General features: G+C 39.1%; 1 protein-coding gene and 1 long non-coding RNA gene across 3 annotated transcripts; both read right to left on the bottom strand.

The window, feature by feature from the left end:
• Positions 1 to 4,694: 4,694 nt before the first annotated feature.
• LOC121405516 lies at positions 4,695 to 5,398 on the bottom strand. The gene has a single exon (XM_041596331.1). It carries the CDS (start codon positions 5,285 to 5,287, stop codon positions 4,796 to 4,798), a length of 492 nt encoding a protein of 163 aa, XP_041452265.1. The 5' UTR covers positions 5,288 to 5,398; the 3' UTR covers positions 4,695 to 4,795.
• A 1,472-nt stretch (positions 5,399 to 6,870) lies between these two features.
• On the bottom strand, positions 6,871 to 15,234 carry LOC111075180. 2 transcript variants are annotated; one of them, XR_002607899.2, is made up of 3 exons: positions 15,079 to 15,219; positions 13,240 to 13,415; positions 6,871 to 7,094 (listed from the first exon to the last, which is right to left on the bottom strand). It is a non-coding gene; the product is annotated as an uncharacterized LOC111075180 (long non-coding RNA). The 2 variants fall into 2 exon arrangements; XR_002607896.2 differs by lacking the exon at positions 6,871 to 7,094 and having other exon boundaries at positions 13,196 to 13,415; positions 15,079 to 15,234.
• Between the last annotated feature and the right edge of the window lie 203 nt (positions 15,235 to 15,437).

The raw sequence follows: 15,437 nt of genomic DNA, 5'->3' as shown, positions 1-15,437 counted from the left end.
GCAATAAGGGAACAAAAAACCAAATGAAATATTTTAATAATGAAGACAAATAGAATCTAATTAATGCAGCATTATATAAAGGGCAATTATATAATATCCATATAATATATATAATATATGTATAATATACTATAATAATATAATATTTTTATTAATTTTCATAAATATAAAACAAATATTTCTTTCAAAACAGTGCGTCGCCATCTGCTGCTGCTGATAGTCAGACACATTACCTTGCCAATAAAATATTGGGGAGCCCAGGATATGCCTGGGGAAGAGCGGCCCCAGCCGAAGAAGTGCATTTTGTTAACTTAAATAGTAAGGGTATACATCTCAAGAAATTTGTTTAAATATTGAAGGAGCCGAAAACGGTGAAAAAATATATCGCTCCCGAAAACGAGCTGGCAACAAATTATCTTTTAATATCTATATATATATTCATCACTGCCAGCTGTAAGCTAACATTATCCTGCTATCTGAGTCTGTCATCAACGGTTGTAAAACACAAACAAAATTAAACCAGCTTCTTCAAATTTGGACCGAAATCAGTGGACAGATGCATGCTGACAGAAGTAAGTTGCTCTATCAGATAAGAGGCGGGAAACATTTGTTTGTTTATCAAACCTATGTATATGTATTTGTACATATCTCTCTTTATGTGGTATGTACATATATATCTTTTTTTCCCCCTTAAGTACTAAGAATTTTGTTTCCTGCAGATCTTCCAGGCCTCTATCTCCCAGTCCTCCCTTCATCTGTCACCCATTACCGCCTGAGCCTGCTTGAGAAAAATTGGCAAACGATGTCAACAGCTGTGACTCAACAAAATATGACAAGAAAAAAAAACTTAAAGTTTTCTTGTGTAGTTTCATAATTTGCATAATGCGCCACGCAAACAATTGACTGGTGGAGGGGCTGCGCCGGAAGCTGAATCAAAATTGTTCAAGCGAAAATTAAAAACACCCGAGACATCTTGCAGTAAGCCTTAGCAGTACTTACCATTACTGGTAAAGAAGGCAGTGAAGTGTGTGGGGAATTGTACACAAGAGTGGGAAAACTATTTAATTGAACGACCAGAGCATAATAGGTCCTTTATTTCATTCACATAGAATATATTTTTATTGGTTTTTAGCTTATTTCTTTTGTTCTGAAGCGTTTATCGAAAGCGAAAGAAATTGTGTAGTAACAAATCTGGATTGAACTGCCCTTGGATATTTTCTTTATACGAACCACTACTGCCCCAATCTCTCTTCATCACGATACATTATATACACAAGTATACCTACTGTATAACGAATGGGAAATAACGAAAAAATAGTGCCCTGAACCGCAGTAACAGTAAGTTAGTCAGAAGTCTCACTCATCAATTAGTCAAGACACCGCCCAGCCATCACTTATTACTAATTCACGCCTACAGCAAGGTTTGGGGAAACAGGACAAAAAGAGAATAAGGACCTAGAGAGAGAGAGAGCGGTAGACCAAGTCATTTGTCACTGTGAAATTTATTAAAATGATTATCTCGTATCTACATTTCGCACGGAATGCCTAATTTTTTCCTCAGGTCAACACGACACGCTCATTGTACTTTTTCTACGGCCTCTTCCGTTGTGGTTTGTTTTTATTATTTTTTGTTTGTGGCTCCTAAGGCTTGAGGCTGCCTATCCACCCTTCGAGCCAAACTGTTTTTGCCATTTTGAGGCCACTGATAAGGCCACAAGTGCGTACGGTGTGTAGATTCGTTGGGTCTTTTGTCAGGGCCATAGTTTAAGCGTACAATTCCCATTCCAGACCTACCCAGGAGCCCCCTCAGGGCAGGGCAATTAGTTCAACTGCGCCCTGGGGAATAGTGATAATTAAAATGCCTTTGCTGTTGCCTCTGCTATATGCGGAAATATTTTTTTAACCAACTAATCTGATTGTTCCTATATCAACTCTCTGCCAGCTCTCCCCGAGTGCGTCTTCGTGTTCTTGTCGTAGTCTCTTTGTGCAAGTGAAACAGAACCAACATTTGCATTCAATTTGATGGTAAAAAGCACTTTAATTTATTTACCCCCATTGAAAGTCATTTCATTCTAATCCTATTAATTCAAATTCAAATTCAAACACTTTTACCCCATCAAATAGAATTGCTTTCCGAGGGAATGGCGATGGATGATGAAGGGATGGCAATGCGTGTTTGCTTGGCAAAGGGACTTGGGGCTGTGCTTTTTGTTTGCCAAAAATATAAAAAAAATTGAATTGCATTGTTTTTCACTCAGAAAATATTTTGTCCGTTACCAGTCCTGAAGCGAGTGCTGCGCAGCGCTGTGCTGCGAATCCGAATTGGCTTTTGTGTTCTCAAAAGCGATTTCTTTAGGGCCAACCAGCAAGACCAGGACCAGGAAATCGACAGGGACTTGAATAGGGACATGAAAACGGACACACACCCTGACTGGGTACCTGATGCAATCAAAAAACCAAACCAAAAACCCAATCAGAGCGACAGACTTCTTTTCGAATGACTTTTTGAGTGTGCTCGATTTTGATTATTACTGAGTCTCTCTCTCACTGAGTCATAGTGATGGAGGAAATGGATTTACAACAATGAAAATTCTTTCAGGTAAATTACCAAAATTATGGAAATTACCGAATTTTCTATTTACTTCTGGCAAGGGCAACTCTTAACGTATGTTAAAGATCTGTAAACACACTACAAATTTGGAGAAATGAGAATTTATTTGTTTTAGAACATTTACATATTTTCCCACATTTGGGTTTAATTTGCTTAAGAAGGAGTAACAATTATGGCTAAATTTGGTAATGGAATGAATTTCTAATTTGATGCAAAATTTGGGAAGAGGAAGAGCTCCTCCTTCTCCTACCACCCGAAAATCAGCAATCCTTAACTGTTATTCTAGCCAAAAAATGTATGAAAATTTAAATTTAATTTCTACCACCACCCTCTCTTTGATCCCCAAAGGCCATCCATGGCGATGCCTCATTTGAATGCAGTTCCTACTTCAGCGAGCCGCGCGCCGTCCACCATAATGAAGATGAATTTTTGTAGATTGTGTATTTTTCCAGTTCGTATAACAATTTTCTTGCCAGAATCTTTCTGTTTGGCCAAAGTTACAGCCAAGTTGATTTTTGGGGTTTCATTATGCTGTAGGCATGTAATGCCAAGCGAAATGGATATTTATCTATAGATACATACTCGTATACATATGCATATACCATGCTATATACATTTTTTTATAAAGCTCTATATATCTCTCCCTCTTTAAGTTGTTCTGCTGGCAGCTTTTGAGGCTGGGGAGCCCCATTAAATATGCAGCAGACGCTCCTAAAACACGTATCATCCTCGGATGCTCCTGCTTCTGCTGCTACTGTGGTTTCGCACTTTCGTTCCTCTAAATGAGTTTCAGCTGCAAAATTAAAAACTTTATCAGAAGCAGTCAACACACAGATGGGGAGGGGAGTAAGGTGTGTGTGTGTTTGTGTGTGTGAAAAAACTTGAAACTTTTTCATGAAGTTAAAGCAAAGTAAAATCAAATTATTGTGGTTGCTCGCAGGCTGGCAAAAGGATTACGCGATGGCGGCTGCCGTGGGAGCATTCCATATCCGAAAGCAGCTCCTACACGATACCTTTACCACTGAAACATTTACACTATTCACATGCTATTCATACCTAAGTCCAGTCATTCCAGAACAAGTTCTTACATTGTTTCGGTAATATTGCTGAAATGTGTTGATTTTATACATTTTTTCACGAAAGTTGAGAATGGTTTACCCTTGAAATATTGGTGGTGTATATTTCTGGTAAAATCACGATGGAAAACGAATCGTGTACGACTGTGTACGCCCCTGTCTTTGCCTTTTTCCACCTGCTGTATATGTAACATTGCCGGCATTGCATTTTGGGAGCACAGACAGGCGGGAGCCGAAGCCGAAGCCGGTCGTGGCCAGAGCCACAGCCAGACAGTTAGACTCGCCTGGCTGCCTGTTCACATGGAGTTGGCGCATTCTAATTGAATTTTCACTTTTTTCCTCCCAGCCGCCCAGCCGAAGCCCCGAAGCCTTGCAGCCCCAATCTCCATCCCACCCTACGGCCCAGGTAGGACTACGTGACGATGGCATGGCACAGAAATTGAAATAATTATTTTTAATCTTAAGTACGACTTCGCGTAATGAGATTTGGATTATCTCTGCACCCCTTTTTTGTCGGCATCCAGAAACATATATCCCTGCAACACATGGATAAAAAAAAACTGCTTACTACGAGACGCATAAAAAAGCGCAGGGTGCGTCTGTGTGTGCTGGTATTGTTGGGCTGTGCAAAGTCTGAAATAAAAGTATATTTTGGGGTGTCTAAAATTGTGTGAAATTTGTGAAAATTGAAGGACTTGTGTGTGTTGCAGTGAATAATGCCAGCAAGTCGAAAGAGAGCCCAGTTGCAGCGTCGCGACGGATGAATAAACCAACAAACATGCGAAATAGTAGAGCAGAAATAACAGGCGAACACGCTAACGAAAATGTGCGTGTGAGCATGTCGCAATGGCGGGAATCCCTCTCACTAATCAACAACGACAATTGTAACGGAAACAAGCACGCTGGAACACAACTGACATTCTCAGAGAAAATGATAGACAACGCACACAAGTACATCGAGCATTTACATCCGCTTCGTTTGTTTGTCTCGCCGGGGTTTCTCGGTTTCCGGGAATTTAGAATTCCATTAAGAACTATATTTATTTTTATCTATAACTGAAATTTACATTTATAATATACCATAATAGACAAATTCAGTTAAATTCATTTACTTTTTGTCACACTTTTGAAGGTTGCGACGACCGCAGCTGCGGCAGCGAAGGAGACAGTTGCTACAAAAGCCATTATTTTCCTGGTTGATGGCTGCAAGGCTCCTGATAGCACTACGATTACGATGACGCACAAGAACCTGTGAGAGAGAAACAGGTGTAGTAATGTCGTCGCTGTCGCTGTCCTCGAAGCCCTCGACGAAGTTCAGCAGCTTCATGGCGGTGGCCACACGATGTCGAAGCTTCTTTTTGCTCTCCGACTGTAACGACTCTATATCATCTGGCAGGAAGTCGTTTAAATTCTCCTTCTTCTCCTTCAAATTCTCCGTTGCCAAATTGGCTGCTGCATCCAGAGCGGATGCCACTCGAGCCTTTTCCAACTCGTTCAGATCCCCCAGACTGCGAAGACGTACTGGGTTGGGTTTTTTAACACGACGGGCGACAACAGAGCTGCGGGGCTTGCTTTTGGCGATTTTTGGTTTATTTGCCATTGTTAGAAATTAATTTGGACAATTTTCTAGACACACAGAAAAATGAAACTGAATGAAATGTACTTTATATTTTTGATATCGTTTTGGGATCAGGCTTCCGTTTTTGATTTCCTTATGTTGGCCTACGTTGATGCATAAATTTGAGGCAGGCGGGGTGGAAAAGTTTTCCCCGCCCCGGCAAATATTGCATTTTCATTAAGTTAAAGTTTGGTTTTTAGTTTAATTTTGTTGGCTTACCCTTTACTCCCCGAATTCTGTGGCTGCTGCTGCTTTTTGGCTGCGCGTTTACTTAAAAAGTTTTTGCGGCAAGTTTTTCGGTTCAAAGTTTCCATGCGATGCGTCTGTCTATCTATCTGTCTGTCAGTGGGTGTGTGGGTGTGTGCGTGTGAGTGTATAGGTGGATGGATCTGTTGGTGTGTGTTTCGGGTGTATAGGTGTATTTGTGCGAGAGTGTGTAATAATCATGTGCGCAGTCAAAGCCAAATGACGATAGCATTGATGCCATGCCATGCCTAAAAACTTTTGACAGGCATCTTGCCACAGGCCAAGTTGCAAGCTGCCAGCTACAGAAGCTCAAGACCTCTGACATTTTCCTAGGGCGTCTTCTCTGACGTGCGTGTTGCTGAATTCTCAGTTCTGATAAGCTGAAAATTAAAAAAGACAGAGTCAAAGTTAAGGTATCCAAGATACCAATTCATAGATCCACTTAAAAATACAATTTAAAAGATGAATTGGGATTAATTTCAATATAATTTAGAGAAGTTCGAATTTCAATCAATATAAATCTATCTTTGATTTCCTGGGAGAGAACACAATTAACATTGGGTAAATTAAGGAGCCAAAAGAGATTTTTTCTTATTTTATTATCCATAATTTGATTTGAGAGGCGATTGTTTTGTTTATATTAATGTATGTATATGTATATGTATGTATATTATATTATATGATATTATATTATATTATATTATATTATATTATATTATATTATATTATATTATATTATATTATATTATATTATATTATATTATATTATATTATATTATATTATATTATATTATATTATATTATATTATATTATATTATATCATATATACATCAGTTTATATATATGCATTAGTATTAACTTACATTTGTGTCTCGCTTTCTTTTTTTTGAGAAATAGACTCAAGTACAACTATTCAATGATAAAAAAGTTAATGTTAAATAATGGTAAAATAAATAACTTTTTTACTTTATTTCTTATTCATTTCTTATTTTTCATTATTGGCTCACCAAAAACTTAAACAAACAAAATTCTGTGAGTTTTCATTATATTCATTTGCTGACTTTGTGGTTGCTTAAAAATAAAGGAAAAAACAAAAATTTAATAAAACTCAAAAGTCAAATTGAAATTCATTTTCACACTTGGCCGATCGCATACAATAACTAAAAATTTAACAATTCTTTCTATTCAATCACTTTTCCACACTCTTTTTTCGATTTATACACATACATTTTTTTTTAGCTTTCTTTCAAAATGAAATGAATAAAATATTAGCCAGCTAACAGACGAGACTCAGAGAGAAGTCCGTTGCCTATTTGTCCTTTTTTTTCCTTTTTGTTAATAAACTTTGGCAAGTTCATCAAAAATCTTTGGCTATCAATGCAGGAATGGGGAAATAAAAAGAAATTGCATTTTTTATGTAATTTTTGTTGGTCCATTGCAGTTGGGAAATGTGATTGTGAAATGGAAAAGGTTCCGGCTAAAATATTCTTTTGTGCATTTCACGCGCTGATTTTTGGTTTGGGACTTGAATTGATCTCCTCTCTTTTCCATTTTAACATTGTGTGCGGTGTGTGCCATAAAAAAGAAATTAAATGAAATTTCTATGATGAATTATTTGTTATTTTAGTTGCATTTTGGGGCTAAAGAGATTTTATCCTGTCAAGGGATGAATATTTGTGTAACGTATTCGATTTTGAGAGGAGTCACAGGTTTCAGAACGATTCGAGATTTGAGAACCAGACAGCAGACCACGTAGTCGTTTTATATTTATACACCCAGAAATAATTCAACTTTACCCCATATTTTCCTAATAATTACAACGATTTTCGCTGGTTCGATTATAGAAATTTTCATTAAGCTTATGTAAAACCAAACAGAACAATTAAAGCCATAAATTATGCAATTCCAAGGAGAACAACTTTAATACTCATCATTAGAAATATATATGTATCATGTTTACCCCAACCAAAATCCGGACTTTCACATAATTACTTGCTCTATTTATTTATGTGTACGCATACATATGTAACATGTATGTGGCTATCTCTTCGTGAAACTACACGCTCTCTCTCCATACACACTCTGTGAGTGTGTTCCAACTCGTTGACCTAGATATTGGCACAGGCCCTTGAGCACTCAACAACTTGTTGGGTCATCGCTTCTGCCCAACGGGCAAAAAGTGTTACGTACTGGGTACAGGACACTCGTAGCCTGGACATTGAGCACCGAGGACCGTGCATCGTCCTCTCGACCTGCACTAAGCACGTCATTACGTTGGCTCAACTCTCCGATCATTTTTAATTACCCGCCCAACCGGTTCGCCTCCTCCTCCTCCTCCTACTCCTACTCCTCGTCCGCTCCTGCTCCACAGTCTTTAGTTCTTTTTTATGCCATTAATTCCTTTAATGGAATGCTGCATTAATAAAAAATATGTTATGAGCGCATAATAGAAATAAAAGCTAATGTAATTACATGCCGCACTTGCTTCCCCTGTTGCACTGAAAAGTATTTCCCATTCTCATTCTCTCGAAAAATACTCAAAGTTTAATTCAACAGTTAGAAACCGTTGAACGGTGAAAAGGAGCAAGAAAGGGTATATCAGACTTAAAGTAAGGCACCATGCGACCACCCGCTGTTGCCATAACAAATACGACTAGATCCAAAACAATATTAATTATATTATATATTATATTATTGAATATAATTTAATAATGGTGTGTACTAAAACCTAGAGACCTTCGTTGCCCTACAGGGCATCAGCTAACTTTTGCATTTCTTTCACCAGCGATTTCCTATAGTTTTTTTTTCCTTTTCCTTTTCCATTTCCATTTCTTTATTTTATTTGCGACGTTTAGTCCCGCTGCTGTTGTCGTCATTCTTGCTGCAGTTGCTGCCTGAACTTCTGTTGGGTGCTTAAAAGCTTTGCATTAACTATTAAACGCAACTTGAATCGCATAACGGCACTTGGCACACAAACAGAGTCAGTGGGTAGAAGGCAGAGAGTGGGAGTGGGTGAGGTAGGTGTGGGAGAGTGTAGGGGAAGTGCAAACAAATAGAAATTGGTGTCAGCGAAAATGGCCACGGGGGCCTCAAACGGCGAAGGCGTCCAAAATATGGCCAAAGGCAGAACATTTCCGCGCTTATTGTTGGATGATTTGCGCCAATAAATTGGAAGCCAACCAAAAAGCAGGTAAACAAATATACAAAAGACATGGGGAGCGAAGTGGAGAAAGAGCGAGGCGAAGCACCGAAACTGAAGGCTTTCCACTAAATAAATTTTTATTATACCCGCTATACATAGAATGCAGGGGTATATTGTGTTCGAGCAAATGGTGGCAACAGCTACAACAATGCGCTTTTGTCTGTTTGAACACCTGGTTTTTTTGAGAGGCTCTACAGAGACTAGAAACAGATATTAAAATTATAAATTTATTTTACAGTAAATCCCTATAGTACTATATCTACACATTTAAATATATAGGCATCCGAATAATTTTTTTTATATATTTTACTAAATTTTATAGATAATTATCTATAATTTAATCAAAGCTGTAATGTGGCTGTAAATATCTACGGAGTACCAGGTACCTCAACATAGAGACACTTGACTATAGCTTTTTCTGATGTTTTTATTTTGTTTCTTGCTCTCTTTCTCTCGCCTAAAAAGAAGGCGGCACGCGAAATGTCCTGAAAAATTCATCGAGTTGGGAGGTTGTTGTCGAGCGCTGTAGAGTGTTGAAGGGATGTAGAAAAAAGTAGCGCGTGCATTTTTCCCGGGAAAAGGAGTTGGAAATTTGAAGCTGTTAGCCTGACAGGTTGCAATGCTATAAAATGCAATCAACTGCAAAGAAAATAGGTTTTGCTTCACCAAACAGATACACGAAGAGCGGAGAGAGAGAGAGAGAGAGGGGAACGAAAAGAGCAGAGACCATCCGTAGTAACTGTTTCTGCTCCTGATTCTGTTGATGCTGCTGCTCCGGGATCCTGGCTCCTGGATGGCATAAATTAAAGAGCAACAAGAGCAAACAGACGCGAGGCATATTAACCAGCACACACACACAGAGGATAGAGGGGAAAAAAGGGAGTTGTAGAAAGACCGAAGGACTGAGCAGACAAACAGATTGTGGGTTGACTGCGGACATTCATGGGACACTGGAACTACTCGTACGTATAGAGCAGGGAGCTGACAGAGGGGAATAAGTAGACAAGAACACAATGAATAGGCGTGTATTAGGACTAAAAAATACCCACTACTGAAACAAGAACTGACATTAAAATAGGAAAATATGCTCAGAATTTTATCGGAGTGGCAAAGGCCTATAAGTAGCACATGTATTAATTATTTGAATATGTGTAATGTATTTATGAATCGAATGGAGTGTAAAAAAAAAATTAATCTGCTTATATTGTACATTGAAATACATTCAATGTATATAAAATACAATGTACCCTTGAAATCCACGAGTACCGTGTAGAACAATACCAGAAGGCTTCAAAGTGCTGACAACTTTCTTGTTGAATCTTGCCAGAGGCTCAGTCGAGTTTAATTGGTGCCTGTCATCAAACTAGACAAATGCAAATTGGCGTAGTGAAATGTGAGACAAGAAACTAATAGAACACACATTATTGCACCTATTTATGTAGTATGTACAATATACATAGTATATCTGTATATATGTACACACATATATCCGCAACAGGGTGTAAAACCGTTTCCGATTTAAACTTTAAGCTTTCTGTCATTAAATTATTAAAGCTGGGTGCTATGAAACTAGTGGAGCTGGTTGCTATGAAACTATAAGAGCTGGTTGCTATGAAACTATAAAGCTGGCGGACATGAAACATTGGGGATGTGCAATTTGTTTCCGTTTTCTATGAAATTAAAATTCATTCTACTCAATTGACACTAGTAAAAATGATTAATCTTGCTCTTTAACAAATTAGACTCTACTTTCTACAATCGTCTTATTCTAGTACGTAATTCTGTAGTATTATTTCTCTCCGAAATCAATTTCGATACTTGAGTTTATCCCATTTATCCGACTGCGACTAATTCCCCATCTTTAATTAAAAGTATCCTCCTGCTTCTCTTACTACTTCCACTGTAATTACTCCTATGGCGACTTCGACTCAATCAATTGATGAAGTTATCTTTAGTTAAGAAAAAACTGGGAGTATTCTAAAGACCAGTGACAGTTATTCAATTTAATGTCCGTCAAATGGCTTTGCTGGAAAGAAAGGGAGTCCAGCTTTGAGTAAGTAAGCCAAAAACGAGAACCCATGGCCTCAACCCAGAACATTCCGCTGCAATGTGAATTTGAATTGCAATTGCGAATGGCCGCGTGCTGGAAATTAAATAAAACACTCCCAACGGGGGGGGGATTGGGTTGAGGATTGGTGGCTATGTACGACGTGGAGGACGTGGAGCACGAGCCACAGATACAAACTTTGTCATAGGGAAAAGTTTTTCGCTGCACACTGAACCAAAATGAAAACGTAGCCGAGCGTGATGAGCCATGGAAGGGGAAGCGAGCACCGCACCGCACCGCCACGACGAGGATTGAGGGATGAGGGATGGGAATGGGACCAGGGTCAGATCCCGTCCTGCACATCTGCACACAGAACAATCAACATCAAATAGAGCCACAGGCTGATGTTGCATCAAGCACAATTTAATTGTGTTTTACCAAAACTAATCTACGCCAAAATGTGAACAACAATCCATGAATAGTCAAAAACTCGAACATGATAAATCATCAGGAAGCTTTGGCTCCACAATTCCATATTCGAAAGTTCTCTCTACTCCCATAGATTTATCATCCCGTACTGCCAAAGCTGTCCAGTCCCATTCCCAGACGGTTGAATCAATTGCAGTTTTTGGTTAGCAGCTGTCCGAATATGATTTTTGATGAAACACCAACGAAGTGCCCGGGCGGAACCACTTAGACCTGTTATTAGGCATCATAATTCTTGTGTAGACAACGAGCAGCTGCCACTTTTGGGTCCTCGAACGGACAGGACATCTATCAATTTGCTGCACACCCACATAACTCTCATCCCACAGTCCATGGCATCTCCCATTCCGTCGCTCACTCACTGAACGAGAGCCTGCATAAGAAATTTAAATAATTTGCAGAACACAAAAAAAATGGATGAAATGTGAAGAGAATGCGTGTTGCAAGAGAGACGACTCGCTGGTACTCAGTAGATTGAGAAGTGTATTTTTTTAGTGGAATAAAAATAGAGACGAACAATAGGACAACAATTGTTGGAGTACATAATGAGAATAATCGAAAAGCGACGGAAAGCGAAGGAAGCTTAGTATAGGAAGCGGACAAAGAAAAGCAAGGAAAATTTAATTCGTAATTCATTTGCTAACATTTCCCAGTTTCTTTGAATTCGTATTCATCCAATTCACTTTACAAACTTCAATGGGTATTTAGAGGAAAAAAGAAATCACATCAACACGTTGATAGGTGGGCAGAGCGAAGGATGAAGTTACGGCCATTTGTCAGAGTCATGGAACCATAAATAAAACAAATAATACGAAAATATGCAAAATAAAGAATATAATAAAAAGAACAAGTATCGAGGAGCAGAAACGGCAGGAACAGGCAGGAAAAAGGATCAAGATTGGGGGACCAAAAAGCAGAAATGGTGCGGATACATTTGGTCTAATAGATGGACTGAACGAAATGGGACCGAAACCCCTAGGCTCGGAATGTGTGTGTGTGCGGGAGCGTCAAACAAATGGCCGATGACCCATAATAAAAATTATTATGAATGATACAAGAACAAGAAAAACCCATTGGGCTACTGGGCTGGGCTACAGTCTCCCATAGCGGTCTCTGGTTCCACCCAATAAATTGAGATGCGTACAATGGAGTGGGTGTGAGTGGAGTGCCCCCTGCACCCTTTGGGACTTGGGATGCCTTGGACGCGATGCCATCGCAATGTCCGCTTTAGAATTATATTTGGGCTCTGTGCCAGGGCACGTGCATCAAGATTCAATTGAGAGTTCTAAACACAAAAATGGAAACTGCGCTACAATGTTGCCTCCTCTTTTGCTTCCTCTTTGTGTGTGCACTTTTAAGAGGCATTTGAGTTTTTGTGGTAACACTTTGTTGCGATTCAAATTTAAATTCTTGGTAAGATTTTCGTATGATTGATTTAAAGGAATACACGAGTGCAATATCAAACAAAATATATATATGGTATATGGCTATTGGAAATTGTTGTTCAATCGCTGAGTAGATCTGGGGGATCAATGGACTTTCAAGAATAAATTAGTAAATCAGTAAAATCATTCACATTCTGACAGTCTTCTAGTGCTATTCGTTTGCCAAGTTTTGCCCATTTTAATCCCTTATATTTCTATATGCCTTGTCAAACTGGTTGCAGCGCATTGAGTGGGACAAAAGGGACACAGCTTGATCCTGTCTCTGGACTCTTGTGGACTCTAAGTGTAAAATATGAAAAATATACAACAGTGAAAAAAAAAATCACAGGAAAAAAGTAAAAAGGAAGAACTCTCTCTAAACACATTCCGCACGCTCCATTGTGCCCTTACCCACTCTCCCACTGTGTTTGTGTGTGTGTGTGTGTGTGTGTAGGGACAGACGAATGCAAATAGAGAGTGTGAGTAAATAAATAATAGAAATATTTTACTCGCAGCTATTTTGCATACTCGTATTTCCCATGCCCTGTCCAGTTCCAGTGCCAGCTCCACTTCCACTTCCATCTCCAGTTCTGGGATAGGTGTGATTGTGGTGTTCAGAGGGGGAAGCCGTTGAACCGCTTTTCGGGATATGTGAAGTGAAATGTTGTTCTGCATTGTTTACGCTGCTTTTCAAGTACTTTGGACTGTAAGTGAAAATAAATACATAAATATCAGAGAATATACATACACACAGACATCTACTAGTATATATCTATATGTCTGTATGGATTGGGTGGCTGGGCAAACTGAAATCCATTAGCTGCTGCTGCTGCTGCTGCTGCCGAGTCTCAAGAGCAATGATAGCAGAGCAACAGCGGGAGCAGCAGGGCAGCCCTGAACCTAATAGCCTCGACTCGACGTGTTGTCCCTTTCAATTATATGAGAGGCCACACCCCACACCCCACACTCCCTATTCTCCTCAAGGACTCTGCGGTTTTTATGCCCTTTTGCAGAGGGTATTACTTTTATTGCTAGAATTTCGTAATGCATTTTCTATAAAACTAAGTACTGTGTTCTTTTTAAGCATCAGGGGTAAGGATGCGAACAGCATTCACAGAATATTTATTCAAATCTTGAACTAACAATTTCCTTCTTAAACATTTCTACAAAAATTCTTTTAAAATTGCATCCACTAATCCTGCGCCTCGCCAAAGACTGTGTATTGCTGGATTTTTGGACCGAGACCGTGGTCAGAGCTATTACAGCCTTTTGGTGCCTCAAATATACAAAGATAATCATACGAGTATGAACTCCTTGTGAGAAAAATGTTACTTTTAACACAAACTCACAGCTTGAGCTTCACAAACTGCTCTTGAATATGTCTCGAGTGGAGACTCTCCACACAACCCTGCCAAAGTTGATAAGAATAGCATTTCCATAGCACATAAATAGCTATCTCATATTCAACTCATAGTTCTGCCTCATAGCTACTACCCTTACTAGCTAATGCTCTCTTAGAGTACGTAAGTCTTCGGCAGCTATTTCGAATGTTTTCGCTCTTGGTTGGCTACTCGAGAGAATTTTTCAATTTTACACGTTTCCCCAAAAGAAAAAGGCGTTGCCATAGCAACAACAACAAGAACCACCGAATCGAAGCCACCGTGGCGTTAGCTCATTGCTATTGTTAGAGGGAGTCGCGAGTGTCGGGGGAAGTAGGTGAATGGAGTGGGGCAGGCACCGATGGGAGGTGAGGTGAGTCCCAAAAGTAGTAGCCGGCAGCCAAGTGGGGGGACCCAGATCCAATCCTCATCTATTTGCCTCATGAAATTTATTGGCAACAGAATAATGCGAGGCACGTTCATTTGATTACATTAAAACGAAAGTGGCTAAAAAGGTTGGCCAACACAGAAAGAGAAATCGAGAGAGAGAGGAGAGCTACTGAACGAAAGAGAGGGAGAAAGAGTCGGGGATAGGCAGAAATTTTTAAATAAATAAATAATAAACGTGGAAGAAAATGGCATGGGAATGGAAGGGAACAGTTCCCCGGCTTATTATGCTGCAGAAGAGATGCTGCTGATACCTTGAATAAGAGGATTTCCCCATTGTCTATGCTTGCCCCGAAACAATGGCTCCAGATAGGGATAGTGTGTGCGTATGTGTGTGTGTGCTATTGGGCGTGACACTTAAACAAAGAACAGAACAGCAAAAGTGTGAGGGCCAGAACTAATCGCAAATAAATTACAGGCACTGCAATAGAATTTCACCCAACAAAACAATAAATTAACAACAATTTTTCTGATTACTCGTATGTTCAAAATCCCCACCACGGCCCCTCATTTCCGAGAAAGTGTTAAGCATATTACTTACCCGGCCTCTTTCCGTCCGGATGCGTGAAGATTGCATACTTTATCATATCGAGAAAAATCGATAGGAAGAATTATCTTAGAACCATAATGTCCACAGTGTTGCAGATTCTTCAGTTGGCTTCTTCAAAGCTTTTTCTCTACTTAGGAACAACCAAGAAATAAATTTTATATAATCCATGGAAAATGTAACAAATATGGCATGAAGAATGTCGATGGAATTTTTAGTCAGTTTTCAGTTTGATTGGTTTAATTTGTAGAAGAGTCGTTTGGAAATGTTCTGGATATATATATTAAAATAAAAAACTTAACTGTATTATTATATATATTTAATAATAATTTATATTAAATTAAATTATTAAA

Source organism: Drosophila obscura, unplaced genomic scaffold, assembly GCF_018151105.1.
Source record: "Drosophila obscura isolate BZ-5 IFL unplaced genomic scaffold, ASM1815110v1 contig_14, whole genome shotgun sequence".
In the NCBI taxonomy this organism is placed as follows: Eukaryota; Metazoa; Arthropoda; class Insecta; order Diptera; family Drosophilidae; genus Drosophila; species Drosophila obscura.
Note: the sequence above shows the minus strand (reverse complement) of the source record. Positions and strands in the feature narration are given on the sequence as shown.

What these genes read in the sequence shown, in the direction of transcription:
- LOC121405516 (XM_041596331.1), bottom strand. Translation starts at nt 5,287, where the DNA reads ATGGCAAATAAACCAAAAATCGCCAAAAGCAAGCCCCGCAGCTCTGTT.